A 24,606-nucleotide genomic window follows, 5' to 3' on the forward strand; every position below is an offset into this window, starting at 1 on the left:
TTTATTTATCCTTTGTGTTTCTGTTCACAGTTTGATGCTGACAACATGTATATGAATGACAGCAACCAAGAGTTTCGGTCGCCAAATCAGGTAAGACAGCCCACATGTTTCACACTTCCTGAACCTTTAGATTTTATTGGGATTTAACACTAAAGGACAGATATTAGGAAAATGATAAATGTTTTTCCAATTTAGATTTTCATTTGTTCTGATTCAGCAAAATCCAAATGTCTTCGAAGACCGCTTGTGTGTAATTTATTTTCAGTATAAATGTGTTCTTTGAAGGCCTCTGAGATTTTTTTTTAGATAACATTACAGAATAAACAGTATCATGAAGATCAAGGAATAGGCAAAGTTGCTTTTTAATTTCAAAGCTCAAGCATCTCACAGAGCACTGGTCATCCAGCATGCCTGTCCACCTAAACTGACAGACAAGCATCCTCCACAAAATATTCACATTTTGATTATTTTTAACCGAAGCACATTTTCCAGTTCTAAACATAAAGTAGTTTATCCAAATGAACCTGACATTACCGGTGACAAGTCCCACTAAAGTCACAGTGCAAATGTTGACCATTCTGAGATTATTGAGGCCCTGGCACTGTTTCAGTCCCATGGTCAGTGATTTAGACACAGCCTCTGCTCTGAGTGCTCCCAGCTGGTAGATGGGAACACATGCCAGGACATATGGCAGAATTTGGACCTCGAAGATTTGTTGATCCAGCGGCTCGGCCTTCTTGTTCCGACAAAGCACGACGAAGGTGGGGCCTTCGTGTCAATTAGCGCCTTGCCAAATAACTCAAAGCGGCAGCGGACGAAGCCCCAGGGCCAAGGACAGCGCGACCCGCGCATGCAGTGACTATCTGTTTCTCACAAACACACAATTACAGTAATAGGAAGTGACATAATCTGAGAGACAAAGAGCATTTTTACTCTCGGTGATGGATTCTCTCACCATGACGCTTAATGCGGCTGTCCATGGTCATAAGTTGTAATTCTGTCATAAATCACTGAGTTCATCGACACTGAAACAAACATGTTCTCTGACTTTTTCTGTGTGCGTTACGATTTTGAGATACCTTCCTATAAACGTCTCACTCATTGCAACTGTAACTACAGAGAAGTTTTCTGTACATGTAGCCTGTATCAAAGCCAGGGCAATATGTAAGAATTAAAAAAGCAGCAGCATGGACTCATACCAAAAGCTAATAGGTTTTTCTGACCATGGCTCACCTCTACACCCATTGCTTTTGTGGAAGACTGAGTGCTGCAATAAATGCGGAGACAAGATTTATTAAAAAACTTCCTGCAAGCAGCTCTTTGAACAATCTTAACTCGAGAAGCCCTCCACCCTTCTTTTTCCTCCTTTTTTCTTTAAATTTGTGTTACTAGCCCATTAAAAGGAATTTAATTACAACCGTAACTCGGAAAGTGCTTTCAAACAAGCCTTTGAAGACGTTGGGAGCAGCCAAAATGTCCTCACTGTACAAAAATGTGCTTACTCACATGATGTAAAATTTAAATTAGACCCTGCAAAAAACAGACGAACAAAAAGCATATGGATGTGGGCCTCACCGCAAACACATCAACACTCATAAACCTCCACCGACTAAGACACACACACACATGCACAATCAAAAAGAGAGTTCAATAAACACACACATGTGCTTTCATCCTATAGGATTGTATATTTCTTTGATGTTGGGATTGCGGGACTTTAACAAAGGGTCGAGCGGGGAGCTCTAGCAGCTTATTGTCTGCTTACAGCTCACATCACAAGACCATAAAGTCAGTTGTTGTTTGCCACATTTCCTCGTCTGCCCCAATTATGTCACCGCTCGCGCATACGTGTGCGTGCTAATTGGGATAAATGTCCAGCTTTGTAGTTCTGTTGGCGCTGCGGTCATGCGTCAATCACCAGCGCCCACTCCAGGTTTGCAGTGTTGTGTCAACAAATACCTTCTTAGTGGATAAGGCAATTTGGGCTTTTCAAAACATGTCAGCTGCAGTTGATGCTCTTGTCAGCGCTGTCAAATAGGAGCTTACACACAAAACCTGGGAAACACTGAGTTCATTGTTGGGCGTCTCCATCTTCAACAGAGTGTCTTTAATTTCAAATTTTATAGCAGGATACAGTCGCACCCTCATTGGTGTAATACTAATAATATTTTTAAAATAGCCTTTTTTTTTTTTTTTTTTTTTTTTTTTGACAGAAACATTTTCCAGCTGGAATTAGTTGATTTTTCTCCTCTTTCTGACTATCTTAATGTGCTACGTTGCTCAGCTTCTGAGAAAATAAACAGAAGTAAAAGGCTCACAAGGGGGGAACCTAAACATCGCTCTGCCCAGCGACTCTCTCCGGCTCATTCTGGGGCATCCCAAGGCTTTCAGCAGCAAAAACAGATAGAGTCACTTCACTGAGTGTCCTCCCGATGGGACTTAAAAAGGAAGGCATCAGGAAGGCGTCCAAACTTAACTGACCTGGTTTGGATCTGAGAGACCTGTGGTTCTACTCGGAGCTCACTCGCATGTGTTAGAACATAGATAAACCAGACATTTCACACCTTTTTCTTTGTGGCTCAGCTGCTTCTGTACCATGATACCAGTTCCCACGTTGCAGCAGATAAACTGCAATGGGTGACACTGGCAGGAGTTCATCCTGTCATCAGTGGGTTGCTGCTCTTACACTTAGTACAACCACACTTTCCACTTAATGCGTAGAGCAAAAAATAAAGTCTCATTCCAAAACCTAGTGACTTGGTTGAAAAACATTTCGAGAGCTTCTTTCTAACTACAAAACAGTATTTGGGCCAAGAATGATGACACTGGTCTTGCTTTGGTCATTTAGAGGGAAGATGCCACACTGTTCAACAACCAGTTAGCTCCTCCTTTCCAACACCCTGGAGTTAGTTTCCTCTTGCAAGGCTAATTTAGTTTGAAGTCTGGCAAATAAATAACTTCACCTTTTTTTCTTCCAAATTTAGAGCCATGGCTCTCACCTGCCACTCCACAAGTGCAACACACTAGTTATCCCCCAGAATGATCCAAATGGTTGAACAAACGATATGTTCAAACACAGTTCATGCATATAATATGTGCGTTTTCTTTATGCTTCATATATAATATTATCATTTGCTGTGATACGATTAAGTTTTTTCTGATTGCATGTATTAAATGTTCAGTGGTTTGTTATGGAGATCCAGGAACCTCTAATCTAGTCTCCCCTCCCCATGTTTTTGTTTTTTTTTCTGCATGACTGTGGTAAAAAAACCCAAAAAAACTAAAAACAACTTTATTCCTTAGATCATAGGGCAATGCTCACAATTACTGTACTGCTGCACAGGTCAAGCATATTTTTGAACGAAAGAGGCCATATGCTTTATTGCATATTTTAACAGTGTGGTCAGATACCGAGTCGAGCCCGTACATGATGTGTGCCTGTGAAAACGGTGCATGTAGCCAGAACAGAGTCTCCTTTGTTTGCATGTCTGGGGTCTTCTACAGCAAATGCACTGAGGTAGCAGTCTGACACAGCCAGAAGATTACATTACACATAACATCTCTAGGCTTTTAAAAAAGAGCAAACCGCTAATCAGAAACAGCCTTAAAGGGGCTGTTCGCTGTATGCTTGAATGCAGCCCATCCATTCAAACAAGATGGGCTTTTTTTTTTTTTCCTTGCTTAAAATATTGCATGTTTTCTTTAGAAAACATTCATGCGAGCTGCACATATGGAGCTGTGGGGCAGTTTGATGATGCTAATGTTGTTACATTTTGTTCATCTGTTAAGAGTTTCAAAATATAAGCAAATGTGTGGGATTTTTCTTTGCTTTGTTTGTATCGCCCACTCACAAAGCTACGAAGGGACAGTTTGTTGAAATAAAGATTATTAAATGCCTCATTTATCCCGATGGAATGGAAATAAGCATTGCAGAATTGCAAATCTCTCTGACGGACTAGCTGCAGGTTTGATTAGATTAATAGGGGGGAGTTATCGTTACCTCGAAATCACTTTTTAATCAGAATATACTTCCTTCTCAATCTAGATCAACTAAAAAAGGATAAAAATTTTAAAAAACTCGACAGACCCATCATTCTTTACAGAATGCGAAACGTAAACACTTTCCTGATTGGAATTTGCTAACATTTATTCAGACTCAATAAGAAAGTGAAGAAACTGGCAGTGTGCTCATTATCAACCCGTCACAGGGATAAATGTGAAATAAGGCGGACCGCCGTTTATATTTCTGCAGCGCGGTTATAGCTCCGTGAGAATGATTGGTGTTCCTCCAACCACGCCAACACAAATTCTAATTTTGTTTAATAGGCAATGAGTGCACTTCATTGGCTTTCATATCAGGCTCGATCAGTTTGAGTGGTTGTGCAGACTTGTTCCTCGATATATATTTCTGGATTTTTTTTGGCTGGCCTCTCCTTTTGCTCTGCAGTGTAATTAGTCCTCATGGACTCATGTGTCTGCATAGGTAAGCAACAGGCTTAGACATGGAGAGAATATTTGGATTAAATGAAGTGACTTAGTGGTGGATGTTTAGGTAATAAGACAGACCACTAGAAGTGCTAAAATGTGCCATTTTCTTGTTGCTCTTTGCAGAGTTTTGCAATTGTTCAACTTTGTCACATTCTGTTTTGTCTCACAAATGTATTCATGTCTTGTCTTTGAGGCATTTTAACGTGAGAATGTCTTTTACTCTGACTGTACTTTGTTGGCCTGCTTAAAGATGAAACTTCTGCAGCCTATAACAGACCTCATTTCAGCATTCCCCTTTATTCACCTGCTCTGCTCAGCTTCCCTAGTCTTGTTTTCCCCTATAGATAGTAGGCCAGAAACTGTGTTTTAGTCTCAATTGACCAGACTGCTCCATTCTGTATGCTCGCCGTCTCCCCTACATGACGTCTTGTGGCTTTTTGTCAACAGCTTGTTACGTTAATTTTTTTGTCTAGGCCAGATTTGTGAAGTGCAGAACTAGTTTTCATGTCAACAGATTTCATCTCCGGAGTTTTGGACGTTTGCAGCTCCTCAAGCGCTCGTCATGCTTTACGCCCTCATTTCCAGACGTATCAATTTAAAGTTAGTTTTGATAGTTTTACAGTTGTACCGTATTTTGAGTTTTGACTGATGGATTGAACAGTTCTCTGTGAGAAATCCGAAGCTCGTGTTATTGGTTTCATGTCAAACCCTGACTTCTGAAAGCAACCAGCTGCTCATTTTTCAGATTGTCTTGAGTTTTTGAAACCATATCTCATTTTTGTTCTATTTTACTCTACTTCGTTTAGTCTATCACAATATACTAAGGTTTGTTTGTAACATCCCTTAAATGAGACATTTCCTGACCTTTTTTTCGTTTTTGACAAATCAACATAAATTTTGAGATGCTCATTAAAGGTGTTTTGACTTGATCGAAATTGGAAGCAGACTTGCAGTATCTTCTTAGCATTTCTTCCTCGCAGATTTTTCCGAGGGAACATTTTGACATTTGAATCTACTTTCCTTTCTCCCACAGGGGTTGTTTTTAGAGATGCTTGTTTATACACAAGTCATCCCTTGAAGGAAGTCTGCAAGCAAGCATAGACTAGCTCAAAGCAAGCTATTTAAAAAAAAACCCACTATTATTTCTTTGCCTCTTCCTCTTAAAACTTTTCATCTTTTACCACACTCTGTTTGTGTTGTTACTGGTTAATTAACCAAGCAGGTAGTTATTGTGTAAACTCAATATAATTTATTTGTCTCAAATTGACTATAAACTGGCTAACTGTGTGTTCATTCCTCTGTGATTTGTTTATTCTTTTTGCTTCTCTGAGTCAGAATTAAATTACATAAAATAAAAGATGGATTTTTCTTTCTAAAATAGTAGAAACACTAGAGATAATCCCAAATTAAAGTTTAACAAAACGTTTACATTTAATAAACTTCAGAATGCAGCCTGATTCATATCAGGTTGGCACTAGAATAAAAACATAATGGAATAGTTTTACTTGAAACCATAGAATTGGACAACTTAGTACCGCATTTTCCGTACTATAAGGCGCACCGGATTATAAGGCGCATAGAATAGACGCTATATTTTGGGTTGCCACCCGTCCCGTACAAATGTGGATGTGTAATAATAAAGAAATGGTCCCCGAGTACTTAATATAGTAGGATGCCCCAGTCATTGTTTCACTCACGGTGTTGGTGTTGCAATATTGTGCCTTCCGCGACTGGGCCGGGGCGTGGCCGGACGATGGTCACCCTTCTCCGTTTGTGCTCAGCATGTTCGTGGAGAACGTGGTGCTAAATGATCTGCAGACGATCTGATTATCAGGTCGGTAGGTAGATAGGTCAGTCAAACTTTATTAACAAACCAGCGTTCTGACAACTATCCCAGCATGCACCACGCGCTTCTTCTTCTACGGGCAAAATGAAGTCGGCGGCTGCTTACCGTAGTTGCTAGACCTGTTGTGGCTCAATATTGGACCATATATAAGGCGCACCGGATTATAAGGCGCACTATTGGCTTTTGAGGAAAGGGAAGGTTTTTAGGTGCGCCTTATAGTGCGGAAAATACGGTACCTTAATAACTAAATAAAGCAAAGTCATTGTGTTTTCTCTTGGTTATTGAGTTGTTGTTTCAAAAACATACAAATAAAAGTGATAATCTTCATACTAATTAAATTCTTAAGTTTTAGCAGAATTATGATTATTTCGGAATGTGGGATGCTTTAAAGCTTAAAGCATTAAGAATCATATAGAAACTATAGGATATTGAACTAAATGTAGTTTAAAATGGGACTTTAACTACCTTAACTTTGACTTGAATCAAAGTAAACTTGAAGCAAGGTTTGACAGATTTAATTTCTTACTCTGCATCTCACAGACAAAAGGTCGAGTGAAATGTGACACGATCAACACAATAAAAACTGAAAGTTAAAACATTGTTCAGACATTCAGACACACTTTTGGTTCTCAGGACATTATGTGAGCCTGTATTTCTCCATTCGCCTTCAGAAAGCATTTTTTATGCTTTCCCATTCTTTATATCGAACTGTACTGTGTTAAAAATAGAAGAAGCAGCACATCCATGTTATATTAACTATTTCAAGACCATTTGGCGAGAAAGGGATCAAAAACTGAGGCTTTCAGGATAATTACAACACAAATGGACAAAAATGCAATGGGCGGCAAGACAATATTGCTCAAATAGATTAAAGAAATCTTCCTCTAAATACTGAAGAAGAAGTCAGTGACCAAACCCAAAGGACAAGTCATAACTTCAGGAACTTTCAGAAGATTTTCTTAGTTTTCCTTAACATTCAGGACAACTTGTGTCTCGCATATAGCTTGTTTTTTAATTTTCAGTAAGTGCTTCTTAATCGGTGAATGAAGTACAAAATGGACAGATGGCTCCTTCAGTCACCTGCCAGTTACTCTTTTGATCCTCCCTTCTTCTTTCCACTATTGAAGGACGACTATCTCAGATGGCTCAGTCTAACAAACCATCTGGTATGTCACGTTATGTAGCAGAAATATCTTGGCACTGAACCTCATTTAAAATTACAGACTACATTTTATATGTTTTCGTCAAACTTTGAAATAACTATTTATTTTTTTATTTATAACTAAACGAGTTAGTCTACTTGTTACCCTACAAAGAATCTTTAGCAGATTTGCCGCAAATAAAGAATTTTTTTTCTCTCTCTTTCAGGCAACATTAAACATGAGACAGGTGTTATTTGTCCTGTAGGACCATCCCACATCCACTCTTCTTTTTCCCTACTTTCATCCTTTTCTATATCTCTCTCTCTGAGTCAGAAACACCTCAGTTCACCTCGGCACCCCGTGTAGGCGATGCTGATGTGAAAAAGCACCATTACTTAATAGTGAGTCACAGTGCACCATTATACCCCCACCAGCACAACTGCAGCATTCTCCTAACTACCCAACACTGGCTCCCCCCTCCAAACCTCGCCATATCTCAGTAAAAGTCTTCTATATGTTTGCGTTCTTGTGCTGCAAGAAAAAAAAAAATTATCCTAGCAGAATGTTTGAGAAAATGGAAGAAAAAAAAATTGAGGGTATGAAAACGCCAACACACATCTGACTGCTTCTTTGAGGCTCCACAGACCCGTCGGCAAGGTCGTCAGAATGAAGAGGAGATGCAACTTATTCGTTGTGTTTGACTTTTTTTTTTCTTTTTTTTTAAAGTATGTGTGCAAACTCAATATCATAAAATCAGGCTGAACATTTTTATTTTTTTTATTTTCCCCAGCAGTGGTGCATCGATATGTGAAAACTGAGCTGGAAGAACATCAAAGAAACACATGAGCAACATGAACACCAATACCAAAGGGTGGGGAGGAGGGAGTATTGTGAGTTGTAGTCAGAACCAGTGGTAGACCTTTTTTTTTTTTTTTTTTTTTTTTTAGGTCAGTCCATGTCAGCCAATAAGTCCAATTATCATGGGTCTCTGAAGTGCAACAAGCGGAGAACTCCAGCGTGCATTTGTAGAGCTGAAATAAATACTGCGCTCGGAGAGGGAAGATTTTATAGAAATTATGTAGACATTCACTCCAAACTGAACGTGATTAGGTAGCACAGAAGACAGCGTGGTAATCTGTGATTACATAAGAGGTCAACACTTCCCTTGTTCTTCAAGTCTGAGCTCACTCATAGTCTGCCTCGCAAAAAATGTTGATCCTACATTTTCATATTTTGTCACAAACTCCAAATTCCGCTATTGGGATTTTATTTTGTGACATTTAATGGAAGAAAAATGCTAAATGTTTTTGTGTGTATACTTGCATTTCTGCATTTAAATATATTGATATAGAAAAAAGTGTGAAAAGTCAGCTCTTTGTCATCAATACCTTGTAGAATCAATTGCGGCAGCAAGTGTTTTGAAGCATTTTTTTCACATCTACAGTCATCTCTTCCCAATCTTTTTATTTTTTTTTTATTTTTTATTTTTTATTTCTCCAGCTCAGTCAGATCGGACGAGGTTCTACGGGTTTTCCCCGGGTTCTTCCTCAAATACAGAAAGGCACCGCCTCCCAAAAACCAGCAGCAGAAATGCGTTCAGTGATTCATACACTTTTAGAACTTGAAACCTTGGCTCTATTTTGGTCCTGGTCTTTCTCTCCCTCTCTCTCTCCCTCCCTCTCTCTGTGTGTGTACATGCAGCACGATGCGCCGAGGGATTTAGTGGGACTAAGTAGTTTGATATTTCTATTGGTTTTTTTGCATATATTTTCTCTCACTCTTTCCCTCTCTCCCAGTGATCTTTCTCATCATGTGGAGACCAAGGTCATGGCTGATTGAAATATAATAGAAGTGCAGACATCTGGCCTAATACTGTGGGAAGTTAAATCTATTTTAATGGCCCCTGCCGCAGTGGATTCTCTCTGATGCACTCTTGCGCTTCACTGACAGTAAATCACAATGTTCTCTTATTGCCCTGACTGGAATGAGGGCATAGAGAAAGAACAATGAGGGATCCACATCATTTGTTTTCACCCCCCCCACTCTTTCCCTCACTGCTCCGCCTCCCATCAGCCCCCACTCCTCTCCGTTTGCGACTCATAAAGCAAGGAGCTTAAAGAGAGTGACATCATGAAAATAAAAATAAAGGGGATTATAGGCAAGCTATTGTGCCATATGTGATTACCGGGGCTTCCATGTTCCCTCGGGGGTGGATGGGTGACTATGAGACAACCTATTTTCTTTATTCATTCAATTCTCACTAATGAATAAGAATAAGAAATAAGACTAAGAGCACAGTGTTACACCCTTTGCTTGGAAAAAAGAAAAGAAAAAGAAATTAAGTATTGGACCAGAACTGAAGAACCTTCTATTTTCTCCAATATAAAAGATTTGATATATATATATATTTTTTAAATCCTTATCTTTAATCTATAACTGAGTTAAACCGCACTGACATAAACCTGGCCCCCTTTCACGCCTTTTCAAAGCACTTCCTTTGCAGCCGTGCTTTTAGAGTTCACGTCCAATCCAGCGCAGGTCCACCCACATCTGCAATGGAGAGTCAGGTCCTTTTTACCCGCCTAAATGAGATCTATTCTGATGTGACATTTGAGAGAATTACCAGCGCATGGGGGAGCAGGGAATAGGTTAGCTCATTCCTCTTCTATTGGCCAAAGCCCGGCACAGTCTACCTGTCCTTTACTGATGGACGTTACCTATGACCCTGGCTTGCTATTGGACGTGCTGAGATGCCCCCACCCCTCCGCACACACTTCACTTATCCCAGTTCTGTCTTTCTGTCAGCCGGCCTCGTCCGTTCTGCCGTTTCGTTCTCCCTCTATTGTGCCAAACCGTCAGCCTTTCTTGATACATCATCCAAATCGAATTCCCTGTCATTTCGAAGCCAGGTCAGGTAGCCTCTGTGGAACCAGCAGCTCATCGCTGTAATGGTCAGTTGTTTGGCGCGCCTCGGCTAAGGCACCTATTGATGATGGGTTTGATTTCTGCCCTTTCTCTCCCCCGCGAGGCTTCTCTTTGAAGGTGAATTTTGAAATTCTCCAGGAGATGCTTAAAAGAGTTACAGTCACCATCCATCCGTCTATCCGGAGCAAGCAGAGTGGACACGGAAACCTTTATGTATGCATGACCAGCTGTTGTTTGTTGCTCTGTCATTTTTTTTATTTATTTTTTTAAGAAGCATATGGCAGAATGACTTTCTATAGGACACTGTCAACTCAGTCGAAGTTATAGATTTTCTTGAAACAATGGAGGGAAATCTTTTGGATATTTTAGAAAGAGGAGATTGTGTGCATCGTTTTTTATCTTCCTAAGTCGTCGTCAGACACATCATTGTTCCCTGATGAGCTGTCTTCTGCTAAACACCTGATGGGCCTCAAATGGCTCCATTGGAAAGCTAATTGTTTCATCTCATTTGCTCAGTCATTAATAACTTGAAACACTGAACGACGTTTAGCTAATATGTGTTTCTACAGAATGGTAGCCTAAGTAGCGTGTATACCTTGAAACAACTGTTCTATATTTTGGTGCACAGACTTTTAGTTACAAATTCATTTGCCAATGGGGCAAATGAAGATCTTTGTTTAATGCTTCATCACAGAATAACTCACTGGTTCTCCGTGTGTGTGGATCTGGATGAAGCTTGTGACTGATTTTGTGCAGTGTTGCTATTGGCATGCTTTGTAGGGGCACCCGGACTTTGTGCAAACAAAACAAGAGTCGTGTCAATGCCCTCGACACAAAGTCAAGCTCCTCCCCAGAGCAAATTGAGCTCCTCTTGTCACCAAAGAACATGATGGCTCATTTTGGTTACGTTGTATAGTGTCATCTTTGTTTTTTTGCACATCATGTGGTTCTGTTTGTGTCGTCAGGCCACGGTCTTCAACAAGCGTTCAGCAACTCAGGGTTCAGTGTTTGCTCAAGTGAGGCTAGATCGGGTGGGGAGATGGACAGACAAACGCGAAGACGCCTATGAACGAACCACAGAGAGTAAAATCAGAACTGACTTGAGAAACGATGCATTTCCCTTAATGTAACATAGGATTGAGATTCTGAGTTGGCAAACGCCTAAAACCCAGAACAAAACACCTCGTTTTGGACGTCACAATCCCAATGAATTAATCAATGAGCCAAATAAATAAATAAATTATCTCCCCTCTCAAATTGTGTGTTCAAATGGCTTTTGTCTCACCTGTTCTCCTGTAGGAACAGAACTCCAAACAAGAAAATTAGATACAGATTGACAGACACGTTGAGTGGAATCTGTTGTTGCTAGAAGAGCGCTCATACGGACGACATGGAGGAAAAGGTCTGAGGACACGTTCTGCGAACAGAGCAGCTATTTGCATTGTGGGATGGTAAAAATAATTTTTGTATGCTGCTGCGTCTGAAAGTTAGGTCATATGCGGTCACAGTAAAAGCCGTAAGGCCTGCGTTTCAATAAAAGCAACCCGTGTTCATGTCGGGTTACACAATTTTCAAGCTCAAGTGCAAGTATAGATCTAAATACAGAAACAAACCTTATTCGCCTGCAGTCTGAGAGGGGTCTGAAGTATGTTGATGCTCAGAATTAACCCCAGCAAGTGTTTGAGGTTGTGCTGTGAAGAGTCTTTGTAGAGGTCATGGTGGTGGATCAGCTTCAGTCACAGTAGCTTTAGTTGGAACTGGATGAAAAAGGTTTTTACTTTGCACAATGTTCGGCTCCAAATATGGGCTGTAGTTCGCCCTGGTGTTTTTTTTTGTTTTTTTTTTGGTGTGAATGTTTGTTGTGTTTTTATTTTTACATTTCTTCATCGTTATTTTTAAGGCATCCTCAGTTTTTACACTGGTGAATATCAGAGAATTGGCTGTTTATCCTCTGTGTTTGATGAATTTCACCTTGAATGAAGGTTGGTTCTTCTAAAGCAGTGAAAAGTCATACAATTCCAGACTTCACTTTCATTGCAGACATTTTTTTATATTTCTAAATACTTGCATATAGAACGTCAGAAGTGGGTATTTTTTTGTCTACCTAATTTAAAGATTAGGTATCAGTGTTTTCTTTTCTTTTTGTAGAAACAAGGATCACTTGAAATACGATGACATGCCTCAGATCAACATCTTTAAACCACCTATAAGAACATGTTGTTTTGATCTCCAGTCAAGGCTCGGCCCTGTTATGTTAATGTCAAAGAAAGAAAATTAGAGAAGTCTGCAGAGTCCTCGAAGGTCCTTGTGCACGAAAAATGACAGATTTGCTTAAGTTTCACCTCAACGGAGGGGGGGGGTTGAAGGTCACGGCGAGGGAGGGCTGAATCAACATTTGGTGTTTCTTTTTGACCCGCTTTCTTTTATCTCCTCTTCTCCATGTCCTGGAAGACAGTATATTTATGAATTATTTATCCATGTTGGAAAATGTTAAACTTGTGATGTCCTTGTCCTGCGTCTTATCTCCAAGGGCATCATAAAAAGCTGCAAAGGGGAAAAAAAATACATGAAAGTAACAGACGGTATGGTCATAAAATAGCCTCCCACAGCATTTAATTCCTACTACATGCAAATGTAGTAGGAGAAAAGACCTCTCTCTCTCTCTCTCTCTCTCTCTCTCTCTTGCTCTCTCTCTCTCTGTCTCTGTCTTTTTCTCTCGGATATTGGATGTGTTTGATTCTCGTTGCACGTCTTCTCTATCATTTACAATAGATACAGTAGAGATGTGGAGATAAAAGTGATGTAAACATACCTGTTTAAGCAGATTTGAGACACACTTAAACATGAGGTAAAATCCCATAGATGTAAATGTATGCACATAAACAGCAAACAAACTTGCTTTAATCTTCTACATCATTAACACTCTTCAGGTCATACCACCATTTTATACCTCACACATGATGTTCTCATCCATTGCATATTACTTTATTTGTTTTGGTAGCTACAGTTTTTTTTGATGGAATGCATGGTAATAAAAATTGTCTCAGATAATCATAAGACCTCCAAATCTTGTGCACAATTGTGTTTAGTTGTGCAGTATTTCATGTTGCTCTCTATTTCCTTTGGGGACGATTTTGGTCTACCGACTCTAATGAAACAGAGGAAATTATAACCGCCAAAAACACAAAAAGTAGCCACACAACACCTTTTCACAATTGCTGTCCTCTATCGGTCAAATCCACATGTATAATCTCTGATTTATATAGTAAAGTGCCATGGTGAAAGGATTATGAGCGCTTCTGTTTGCTTAAATATGCAGGTATTGCTAGCCACACACACCTATAACTAATCTTTCAACTATCTGACCTGCTGGATGACCAGTGAAAGCAGGATGCTAAACTGTTTAATACATCGAAGCATATCGGCATGACGTTTTTGTTAACAATAACAACCGACAAATATATCCTACATGTCAAAGAAATGCACAAATCTCTTATAATGGGACAAAAAAAAATGTTGCAGACAATATTTCCAAACTAGCTCTGAGCAATAACAGTTATGGGAAGAGAAAATAGCACATCACCCCGTGATAGTAAACATACTCTTCTTTTATTATGATGATTACTTTCTCCCTAATGATAGTGCACATTATGAGACTTTTCATCCTGTCTTCAAGCACCGGTTCTACTAGTGAGCACATTGCAGCTAGGGCTCTTTTTTTTTTCTTTTTTTTTGCGGCGTTTCTTGCCATTTGTTTGCTAAAAGTATTTGTTTTCAAGATGAATTGCTGCGCTGGCAGGCGAGATGACAGCCTACATGAAGATGATATTGAATTGATTTCTGAAATGTTGCAGAACGGACTAGTTGATGTGTACCACGAGACATGAATAATAAAAATTCTATTAAAAAGCTCTTGAATGGCTGACACTGGAATATTATTTGTGATGATTAATTTTCTTCAGTCATTATAAAAGGGAGTTGGCATCAGATTGCCTCTGACAAAATTGCTTTTCACTCCCTGGTGAATACCCTCAGTGTGCTTTTTGAGAGCCTGAAACCATATTTCTCTGTGCAACATTATGTCAAGATAGGCCCCGGAAAAGACACTGCTCGTGTATCACCTTATTAGCACCATAAAATGTTCTCCTGCTTCAACAGCTGGATACTCTGAATTTATTCCATAATGAGAAGTGGGAGATTTGTACAGTCCAGGTTTTCTGTTTATATAAACAAAATTGCCACAGTAATTATGGGATTATAAAATAACAACTAAGTGACTCTCTGTGGTGTGTTTTTCCACGTAATGAATTTGATTCACTGTTTTTTTTTTAATTCTTTCTTTTTTTTTTAAGGCGTGCAGGGCTGACAGTTTGTTGCTTCAAAGCTGTCAAGATTTCTGAAGCAAATTATTCCGTATAGCAGCTGTTGTTGTCTAACTAATTAATTTGCTCCGTACGATTGTACTGAACGAATTCTTTACACTTTTCCAAGTGCGACAATTTGCATTTCTAATTATTTTTTATTTGCAGCACGAAACACTCCTAACTAAACTGCTGCAGTCCTGTGTCTGCAAAGACTGCAAACTCGAGTGTAAACAACACAAATACCAGGTGCATTTAAAAGCTAATTAGAGAGTTTTCTTATTTTAGTCTGGAACTCGTTTGGTAAGATGTTAAACAAAAGTTTGGTTTTTTTATTAACTTTGTTTATTCCTTGGAGATGAAAGAACACAAACAAGCTTCCTTATGTTTTCCACATGTAACACTTTAAATAAAGAAGAACTGCATTTTAAAATATAATCCGGTTTTAATTTGTATGCCACGCAGTTCTCTACGTTCTGTTTTGTCAGCAATTATGAAACTACGACTGAGCAAATTGGAGATATTGCGACCAATTTCCAATTCAGATTTTAGCCAAATGTAATTTCTCTTTAAGCCCTGTGAACAGCAGCAACACACACTTCTTCTCATTTCTGGGTGAATTGAAAATTCGACTATGAGTAGAATATTTCAGAAAGCAATGATTTTTCAATGAAATAGCCTGAAATCTCGGCGCTACAGCTCTCTGTGTCACTGACAATCTATTGAGTACAGTAAATTTCTCCCCTGAATGGTACAGAGATATCTAGAAATGTAACTGTGTTCAAATAAATCACATTATATTTAATTTATTCATTATCAAAATAGATTGCAGCTCACACTTTTTTTGCAAAGACAAAATGAAGCGGCGCCCCAGATCACAGGATAATAAATGGTCTCCAACAAAATATCTTTAAAACAAAAAGGGAAAAGCACAGACTTTCTTTAGTGTGCAGATTTTTAAGTTATTTATTCTTTCAGGAGCCTCTAGAAATATTTCTACGATTGGTCATTAATTTTTCTTAGCAGGCCCAGAAGTGATGTCGAACTGCATGTGTAAAAGAGAGAGAAGCTGGTCTTACACAGCTCTGCAATAAAACAGGAACAATATTTCAAAACAAAGACCCCATCTCTCACTTAGAAACTATTTCCACACCAGCATTTTTCTCGTCAGCGCAACCTCTTGCACTTGTTACCATCAAAAATAGATTTCATTTTTCCGTTTTCAACCATCTGATCGGGTAATCACCCAATTCCGGGTTTTCAGCGCATCTCTGCGTAAAATTGTCTGTTTGAGTGATCAAAGTATTTTCCTTCTGCTCTTGTTCATCTATATTGTGCTCAAAAATGCCTTGGTTGTGAACCTGACAATAAAATAACCGGTACAGGTTTCTCTGAGTTCACTGTTTTGTCTCGTTTCAGAGCTACTCCAGTCAGGGCAGAGGCAGCGGCGGCGGTGGAGGCGGAGGAGGAGGAGGTGGAGGAGGAGGGGGCACAGGGGACGAAGACTACGAGATTCCCCCCATCACGCCTCCAAACCACGTCGACCCTTCTCTACTTCACCTCACAGAGCACGAGTCGGGCTACCCCTTCCACTCTCTGCCTCACAACGGCTTGCTCAACACCTACTCCTATCCCGAGCTGCCTGCCCTCATGATGTCCAACATGCTGGGTCAGGACACTCACCTCCTCTCTGGGCCTATGCACTCGGTGAGTTGTTTTTTCTCCCCCCCCCGTGCCTCATTTTAGCTGTGGGCCTTTACGCGAGTCAAGAACTGTGCTACAGTTTAGAATCAGACTTTACGATCAGGGCATTGGAAGTCAGCCAGCCAGTCTGAAACGCTGAAACACTGGCATGTTCCGGAAAGTTTGGTTTGTTTGCAAGTCTTGAAGAGATTTAAACAGAAAATTATAAAATCTCCTGCGTTTTATTTGACACTTGTAAACGACGGTACAAAAAAAATAAATAAATAAAAATGTACCTGTCAAAGAGTCAAATTGCTTAGTTGGAGGCCATAAAAGAAGATCAGACAAACTCTGTAAACGGCACCCTGATAATCACAGAGAGAGACCCGCTTCCTCCTTGGAACGCCGACCTTGACGGCGGAGCTTCTCTAATTCATACCCAGAAAAAAAAAATCTCCAGAAAAACAGGAAAAGCAACACTCCGCTCTACATATTTTATCGGGATAGCTGGGTAGCGTGTTTCAAACCAAACATTCTTGATGAGAATGCGGGATATCCCACGTCAGCTACTTTTTTTTTTCAAAGATATTCAGAGTGCACTCGCCACCCGCCTCACTACCAGCACCGCCGCCGCCGACACCAGCCCTACCAGAGCAGCGACTATCTTTTATGTTAAACATGCCTCTGACCGAACATGTAAACACCTCTGGCGAACACGTTCAAAAGCTTTAATCATGGAATCGAACCAGATGAATTATAGATGGCCCCCGTGGTGAATTATTCAGCGTTATATACTTTCATCTGACATAAATATTACTTATTTCTCTCTCCCCTCCGTAATGAATATTTATGCTTTAATGTGAGCATCTCTGGCATTTATCCTCTGTTAATCAGATCTTATGTGATTTTCAGAATCAAACTGCATAAATTGTAAACTCTTCTTTTTTTCTCTCTCTCTTACTTCTTACTGTGGGTGGTGGTGAAGGTCTTTAGGATTAGGCCATTGACTATTGTTTAAATTAAATCCCTAGGTCACGTGAGTATGTATATAGTGGGTTTTAAAATCAATGAAAGGTTAAATTGATAAAAAAAAGTGCATGCATCCACCATTGCAGCTTTAACCTCATGTCTGAGGTTATTGTACTTCACCACACTCTTAACGGCTGGATCATTTTTTAACCAGGATTTTTTATTTTTTATTTTTAATTAGCTTTACCTATCCTCCTATTAACTCTGACCAGCTTTCCTATCCCCAATGAAGATAGTCATCACCGCAGAATGATGCTGCCACCACCACAGGTGTCACATTGAGGATGTGGTGTTCATGGTAGTTCAGTTTTTGGTTTTTTTTTTGCCATATTTAATGTTGTGATTGAAGCCGGAGAAGTTTCGGTCGATTTCTAATGGCATTTTTTGACGCATCGGATTTCATTTGGGGGGTATCCAAGTAAAATAGGCTCAACACAAATACTTGTCAGTATTTTTGAAAAACAAACAAACAAATAAAAGAAAACCATGCATCCTTCTTCAGCTTCAATTTGGTCTTACGTAATTTCAGATAATGCCTAACAACGCGCCCCGCTTTGGTAAATAACTCTTTGAAGGCAAACACGGAGGGAGCAGCCGCTTCCTAAACAGCTTTTGTTTCACCTTTGCAATTATTTATTTCCAAATAGCCCTTCAGGGTAATGTTCCATTTTCTTATTTCACACCCCCTTTTCTCATAAATGAACCGTCATTGCCATAAATCACTGCACAAACAGAGACTTGCACACACTGAGAAAGGTCCAGAGATTTATGTAACACATTCATGTTTCCCACTTCCACATTTTAGTACTACTCTTGCAGAGGCTGGCTAATAATAGTTGCTATTAATATTTCCTGTTGCCTAGCAACCACAGCAAGTAATAGCTTACTCTGGAAAAATAGATGACCGATAAGGAAGAAGGAGGGGCTGCGGAGGGCGGTGGGGGGTTCGATTCATTTATTATCTCCCGGGACAAGAGGAGCTTATTTCTGAGGCTGAGGAATTGGAAACTGGGCTGTATATTGAGAAATATTTTAAGGCAATTGGAGATGACGTTATTTTCATTTTGCTTCCATTAGGGATGTTTCATTTGATGTTTCCCCAGCAAAGTCAATTAACCTTAATTTCGTACTGATAAAGGCATAATAAGGAAGATTGAATTTATGTCTGCTGCATGTTTAAAGAATAATGAGTGGGGGATGGAAATAGGCTCTCAATGAAACCGGAGGTCAGAAACGAAGCAAAAAAAAAGCCCCTCTCCTCTCTTGGTATTGACTAAAGCGTACAATAACCTCAGAAAATTGGAGGAGATAGCTGGAAAACCTGAGCCCTAATCATTCAGCAGACTGATGCAAAAAAAAAAAAAAAGAAGACTGAAAATAAAGCAAATGAAAAGTCGACAGCGTTACCTTAAGGATACACGTCTCTTCAATAGCAGCTATCCTTCAGCACACATTTAAAAGCCTCCTACAAGTACAAGCTCAGCTGGAGCAACAGATACGCTTCATCTCATGGGATGTTGTTGCTGGTTTTTGTACAACATTTAGCCCGAGGCTAAAGCTCTGTAAACTTCACCCTGCTTTGGGATTCTCTTTTTCAGCATGCATCGATCCCACAGCAAACAGAGTTAAATCATTACAGGATTGAGAGCAGTGGATTGACTATCATACTGCATGGACATATATATATTTTTGTGTGTGTATGAATGCGTGCGTTTGCGTGTGTGTGTTTGTGCGTGTGTTTGCCGTTGTAGCTTTTAATGTTTCTGCTGGCTTAGAGGTGACAAAGTGACAAGATCTAGAGGAAGGAGATGCATATTCTGTGGTGTTGTCAGTCAAATGTTCTGTTTTTTTGGTAAATTTATGACACCACAAAGAGGGAAAATATTGGTCCATTACAAATGCAACATGGAGATACAGGTGCATCACAATAAATTACAAAATTACTAGCAGAAGTTAATTTATTTCTGTGATAAAAATCAAAATATAAAATTATGTATAGATAGATATTTTAAGCATTTCTTTCTGTTAACTCTGGCATTCATTCACAGAGCGATATGTCCAAACTAATAAATAGTTGAGTGGAAGGAAAACAAAGAGGCCTTTTCTCAGATGAACATAAATTTAGCAGTTTATTTGGAAATGAAGACTCCTGACAGGAGGAAGAATGGAGTTGGTACAGAAAGATGTTTCAGGTCCAATGTGAAGTTTCCACAGCAAGTGAGGACTTAGGAAGTTGATGCATCTGATGGTGCTGGTCTGTGCTTTATCAAGTCTAAACTTAGCACAGCAATTTATCAGGAAATGTTGGAACACTTCATACGTCCCTTTGCTGTGGAGCTGCATGGAGATGTTAAACCCCAAAGCCTCCATGCAACTCCGCATTGACGCAGCAATTCATGCAAAATGAGTTAAAGCTGGAAGCATAATCATTACAAAATGCCTGAAGTATGTCACCCCGTAATTATTAAATGCATCTGTATATTTTTTTTACTGTTTAAGTTTAATTGTAGAAATAGATTCACACTTCGCTTCAGTCCTAATTACTTAAGAAGCACCTGTGTTTGTATGTGCGTTCATTTTTTTTCCATGTGATCCTCTTTGCATCGTTTTCTTTCTAATTCTCGCTGCCAGTTTTGAGCTTTTCAAGAGCTTCAAATTGAAGGAGTGCAGCAAGGTGGAGCCTCGGTGCTGGCATTTTAGATTATAGAGCTGTCTGTCAGAGACGCTTCTGCTTTCTCCCAAATGCTGACCTGTTCTGTCAGCCTCTCTGAACCGAAGCAGAAAGAGCCAAGTCCTGTATGACTGGCTGCTGTGAAATGTAGCAGCCTGTTGTGCGAGTACTCGCTGCCAAGGGAGAATTCCCGTCTCGCCCGCAGCTTTCAGTGTTTCTGTCATCTTCGGTGCCGGGGTAAAAGGTGTCACCCAGGGGTCTCATGTTCAACAAGTCTCCCTGTCGTTCAGGTTCGCGCAGCGGTGCATGCGGAGGAGGAGCTTCCAGGGGAAAAAAAAAGTAGAAATAATATATCAGAGAGCCCTCGCCAGCTGGCACTAATAAGATTTTGAAGAGCAGTTAGTAGAAACAGCCCAAATGTGGAACCGTGAGGGGTGCCAGTGTGTTAAATATTGAACCAGTGGACCAGCCCCTTTCTCGTTACGATCGTAATGAGGCTGGTTGGAGCTGGAAAGGGGGAGAAAAACCCCTGCTGCCTGAAAGCGGCTGTCAGTTTTTATAAGTATATGGTGTAAATTAACTCAGATGACTCCTGGTGGGGATTTTGTTTTGAAATATTTGGTTCTAAATGGATATTCTTGGCAGGGTGATGTCTGTCTGACATCTCCTTACTAAGAGATTCTTAACATCCTGCTGTGTTTAAAAAAAACAAAAACAAATTCAGCCAATTCTGGGACATGTAATACGATCAACAATGGTAACTGGTTTGGATATTGGTTTGGTGCTTCAGTTTTTGATTCTTATAAATAAGGTTAAGTCGGTCTCATAAAGTACTTGTCCCTGTCTATATTTTAGGCTGTTTTTTGTAAAAGTAAGAAAAGGAAGTTGTTCCCGCGAGTCGCCATGTAATTGTAGAAACGATTGTGTGAACAGAATCGACTAAGATTTCTTGTTGCTGCTATATCTGACAAAAAGTCTCCGATTTCAGCTTCGACCCCGTTGGTAATCTGCTTGATCTTACATTACATTTGCACAATTTGTCCTGCATGTTGTGCTTATTATGCGTGATGATCTCTGATTGCTTATCCAACTGATCAAATGTCCACTTCATATTCCAGATGATGACAAAGTCAGTGGTCTTTGCTTATAAATTAAACCAATGAAAAATGCCCAAAATGGTTATTAAGTTAGGAATTTTTTAAAAATAGAAACACATATTTGCAGTGCAACATATGAAATTATAATTGTTCCTGTTTTCCTATGGTTTCTGGATTACTAAATGTTGTTGTTATTCTTCTTCTTTCTAAGGTATAATTGAAAGAGCAATCTTTTTCCACTGCAGGCTTTAGACAGATCCCATATGACCTGTTTGCTCTGCTGCCTCTCGCTCACATCTTTGCGACGTTCCTAGATAAATCATGTTTTGTAAGAGCAGAAATATTTTCTGTCATGACTTTTCCTTTCACAAAAAAGACAGATGCCCTTCAGTGTCACATTCCACAGCGGAGGTGAACAATGTGTCTTGTAGCTGTCAAAATAAATGACAGCGAGATAATTGGTGGGGCTCTCCTGTTTCATTTATACTCCAAACAAATGGGCTCCCAAAGAGAATTGCTCTTTCAAAATAGCAAGGCTTTGTTTTGTTGTTCCTTATTATTCGCGCTGCAGAATGAAGTAATGAAGACGAGCATTAACGGACTGAGCATTAAAAAACAAGCGCACATTTACTGCGAATCATGAATATTCATGACTCTATATCAAATAACCTTAGGCAACTGTTACAACTAATGAATATTTAAGCCAGCGCGGTTGCAAAGATTCGAATGCTGCATTATATCTGACTTTCTGGGATCATCATGTATAAGTGTAAACAATTAGGACTGACACAAACAGATTTTAATACATATCTGGAGAACAACTTTCCTGGTTGTCACATTAGCTACGGGCTATTGGTGCATCAATATGAAAAACAGAAGGACAACAGTGTGAAAAAAATAAAATGTTAATAATCCATAGAAGTGCTTAAATAATTAGTGGAACAATGGTGCAGTCAAAACATTGTTTGTCAGCAGTCATATTTAGCTGAAATTCAATTTATCCTTCATTGTAAACCTTTGAAATAAACCAGTGTTGTGTTTCTCGGAATTGTAAATTATCTACTTCTCATTTTTGAACTGTGTTTTTGGAGGGAAATCCATAGTGAATGTGGGAGATATTGGAAGAATTGTTGACTAAAATATACTGTTTACATTTTCATAAAATTCCTTCATGAAACCCAGATCTTCTGCACACGTTAAAGCCCCTCACTGGCCACCGTGAGAGGGCCTCGGCTGCTTCCTTCAGAGGGCTCGACGTCGGTGTCTCGTCCTCTTCGTCTCCACCGCAACGCTAATTAGGCCCACCACAAAGCCAGCCTGTGGGGATAATGTCCCATTATTAGAGTCATTTGTTTCAATTAGCCGCTCTGTGATTCTACAATAGCAGTACGCAGCCCAGTGCAAAGAAGCCATTACTCTCATCCAAGGAACCCAACGAGGCCTGGACCAAGAAAGTCACAGATAACCTCTGCCTGCATTCTTTATCTTTTTTTTTTTTTCCGCTGGCATGTTCCCCCCTGTAGGTCTCATTGATAAATAGATTGGAAAATGAAAGTGGAAAAAACTTTATAAATTTATTTCCGAATGCTTCTAAACGCTAACTGCGTGGCAGTTTTAAAAAAAAAAGAAAGAAGAAGACAGACAGAGAGAGATTTTGTTCTGGCTTTGACTGAGAACTGATTTTTACAGGGGTTGTTGACTCTTGAGCTTTGACCGCCGAGAACTATATGTTCTTGTTTCCTTTTACATGCTTAGAGCTTTGCGGTTAACTGAATTACCATCCTTCTACTATATACTTATGGAGCTTCATACATTTTTAGCCTGCAATCAGGTTAGTTTCTAAGCATGAACCTCTATTTTCTCCTCAGCTCATACTTTTCCCTCATTACTTTAAAATTCTTGTGGCAAATTTGAAGATTTTTTATTGCTTTCTAATCACATCTGTGGACAAAGAAGGCAGATTGCTTTGACAGCAGTTCCTCCAATATACCATCTGGGAATATGTGAAACAACAGTCAGCCACGACGACCGACGGTCTTGATGAAACTTGTTTGTGCCGTTTGGTTCTTGCATTGTTGTTCGCAGCTGGAAGCTGGAAGAGTCGTCTCGTTACGGGTTCGGTAAACTGATCATCTTTCCATATGAAAGATGTTATTCATGAGGCTTCTGAAATGGGATGTTAAACTTTGAGGAATATGTCTGTGATGATTTATATTTGTTTCTGTCTGTTTCAGCTGTAAAGTCGTTGAGGGCTTAGCTCCTTCACCTTAAGTCGAAGTTAAGCCTCAAATCTCTGTTTACAGAAATGATCATTCTCTCTTCAGATACATACTATCTAGTTTGAATGCAATATAAAAATAAGTAGGCGATGAATTCAAAGAAAAATTCTTAAGTCTAATTCTAAAAATGAACATTTCACTTGTTTATGTTTTTCAGAATATTCAATTTGACATAAAAAAGCTATTATAAAGTGCAGCGAATTATTTTGAATATCAATTAATCTAAAGATACATTATTATATTAGAGCATACTGGGAATTAATATATTTACTTCCCACTCTAATTTACTGTCCACTCAACCACTAAGTCTAGAAATATTATCAAATATGCACACGGTCCTCAAGGACTCACTGTGGACGTCCAGTGCCACCCAGACTTTTGGGACTGTGTTTACTGGGTCTGCCAACAGAGACAATACTACTCCCGACCAGAGGGTGGCGCCACACACACAAGGCAGATAAAGACCACTGTGCTAGCTCATGAGCAGAGGAAGAAATACAACAAAGCATAATTTTTAAGAATTTCTTTAAGAAAATGATGCTGTTATTTTAGATAACTTATCTCACAGGGACACCAAAGATATAAAAGTAGCATTTATGTTCATTAAAATCATTTTGTTATTTATTTTCAGTGTTTTCCTTCTTCTCCTACCCTCAACGGGCAATGTATAAATTAGTATAATATTGCCCCCTAACACGGTGGACAGAAAACTGTAAGTATGAGTGAAACACATTTGTTTTGTTAAGCACAAAATGGGAAAGAGTCAGAGAGTCCAGAAGACCCAAATAGCCCAAAATTATGGCTGGAGGAGATGTCAAACCATAAAGATGTCAGATCATTAAGCTTTTTGTGTTGTTTGTTTTGTTGTGCTTGTTTTGATAAAGTTCAGTTTGAGAGATATCTATGTGGCTATTATTGTAGTGGTACACCAAACATGGACAGCTGACCCGTGCTTCACCAACGTCCTTGGTCAATGAATTGAACACACATTTAACAGGAGAAAATATCCTTCTATGTCTAAACTGCTGTAGTTTATGTACTGCGAATGTTTGCTCGATTGCAGAGTTAAATAAAAACAGGTTAGT

General features: G+C 39.4%; 1 protein-coding gene across 3 annotated transcripts in view; it reads left to right on the plus strand.

Annotated features, from left to right (window-relative positions):
• The window catches only part of LOC103481161 (TOX high mobility group box family member 2-like), a 100,482-nt gene that overhangs the window by 54,619 nt on the left and 21,257 nt on the right, over nucleotides 1–24,606 (plus strand). For all 3 annotated transcript variants that reach the window (XM_008436460.2, XM_008436461.2, XM_008436459.2), the window contains 2 exons: nucleotides 31–90; nucleotides 16,182–16,469. In XM_008436460.2, coding sequence (XP_008434682.1) covers nucleotides 31–90; nucleotides 16,182–16,469 — 348 coding nt within the window. The remainder of the gene's footprint in view (nucleotides 1–30; nucleotides 91–16,181; nucleotides 16,470–24,606) is intronic.

The sequence above is a fragment of the Poecilia reticulata genome, linkage group LG19 (genome assembly GCF_000633615.1).
Source record: "Poecilia reticulata strain Guanapo linkage group LG19, Guppy_female_1.0+MT, whole genome shotgun sequence".
Taxonomy (NCBI): domain Eukaryota; kingdom Metazoa; phylum Chordata; class Actinopteri; order Cyprinodontiformes; family Poeciliidae; genus Poecilia; species Poecilia reticulata.